The 1,591-nt window shown below is 28.5% G+C and overlaps 1 protein-coding gene across 3 annotated transcripts in view; it reads right to left on the bottom strand.

Moving 5' to 3' along the window:
* Nucleotides 1-1,591, bottom strand: part of LOC106679810 (lysosomal aspartic protease) — a 29,238-nt gene that overhangs the window by 21,831 nt on the left and 5,816 nt on the right. For all 3 annotated transcript variants that reach the window (XM_014419158.1, XM_014419159.1, XM_014419160.2), the window contains exon 2: nt 44-173. In XM_014419158.1, coding sequence (XP_014274644.1) covers nt 44-173 — 130 coding nt within the window. The remainder of the gene's footprint in view (nt 1-43; nt 174-1,591) is intronic.

Raw genomic sequence — 1,591 nt, 5'->3', positions numbered from 1 at the left:
TAATAAATAAACCAATAACAAATTATAAATTACTATTACTCACATTTTTGTCGAACTTCGCTTCACTGAGCCCTCTGAGATACGATTCTAAACTATCTTTATAATAGTCTACATTACTTTGAAAAGTTGAAAAAGATATTTTTTCTAATTCGATATGTTTTTTCAATAAAATCCTGTAACAAAAAAAAATCTTTGATTTTCTTGTTTTCGCTTCGCTATTGTAACCCTCTTCTTAATCACAATTGAATAAAATCAAAATACAGTAATTGTTAAAAAAAAAAAAAGTGTAGTTTCATTTCTATGTTAATTTATTGTTTTATGTGAAATTAGGAATAAATTGTGGTCATTGATTTGTTTTGTGGGGTATAAACATTATTGAATGTATAATTAAACTTTGAGTTGTAGCTGTTTGAATTTTTTTTTCACAATTTGTATTGCTAACGTAATGAGTATGATAATTAAATAAATAAAAAACTTTCTCTTTATACCTTTATCAGAGAATGAAAAAAAAAAATTCTAACGTTGTGAAAAGCAAAAAAGTTTTTTATGTATATATATGAAAACTAAGAGCTTTAATTATTTTTTAGAAAACAAAATATTAAACAATGAGAATGATATGTTATTTCAAACGTTTATATTTTTAAAAAATGTAATAATTATTTTTAGTGAGAGAGAAAAAATGTATTAAAATTTTTCATTCTGCCATTGAAAGAGAAAATTAACTGAAATCAAGAGATCAGAAGTCGTGGAATTGCTTTTGATTTTTTTCTGCTAGTATAAAAAAAAAATAGATACAGCTTAGCAAAGATGAATTCATTTCGTATTTAATACCCGAAATACTTGGTCAATTGCATAACAATCGGGTCTCTGGCTATATCAATGCTTAATAACTTACATGTTTCCTTAAATACATATGGTCTGGGAAAACTGTGTGAAAAGTTTACTAAATATTCTTTTTAGTGCAGTTTCCATTTCCATCCTGCAAGGTTTTACGGCGGATACTCGTAAAAACTCGCTAATATTCCTTTCAATTCATTTCCTATCCAACATACATTACCTAATGAACATGCATTTTCGAGTTTTTTGATAAAGAGTACCTCATCTCTTAAACTGGTGCCAGGCCTATTTTTTCCCTGTACCTCGAGACATTTTAAATTTATTTATTGCTGTTTAAAACTGTATTTACATAAAAAAACATTAAGTAAATTAGATTTAAGATCAAAATGGAGTGATACAGTCATGTAGAGAAACTACCCAGTGGTAGCAGCACTCCAATCATATTTCTACACTTGAAGGTCTCCAGGCCATCTTTTTTTCAGGCACCTCGGAGAATTGTTAGGAACAGAAGAAGAAGCAAGATTAGAAACTAGAGGGTTTTGATGCTTAGGGAGTTCCTAATGGAAGGATTGTTATCTGGTTCGGGCTAGATCGGCCACATATGAGACAAAAAAAAAGAGTGGTAATTTCGCTACAAATTAAATTTTTTATTTTTCCAGAATTGTTGTTGTTGTTGATTTTTGCTTAAAGGCGTAAAACCCTCTGGTCATCAACGCCTATGGGATGATAAAAGTAAAAAAATAAAATAAATAAA

Source organism: Halyomorpha halys, unplaced genomic scaffold (assembly GCF_000696795.3).
Source record: "Halyomorpha halys isolate HHAL.00 unplaced genomic scaffold, Hhal_1.1 Scaffold222.1, whole genome shotgun sequence".
NCBI classification, from domain to species: domain Eukaryota; kingdom Metazoa; phylum Arthropoda; class Insecta; order Hemiptera; family Pentatomidae; genus Halyomorpha; species Halyomorpha halys.
Note: the sequence above shows the minus strand (reverse complement) of the source record. Positions and strands in the feature narration are given on the sequence as shown.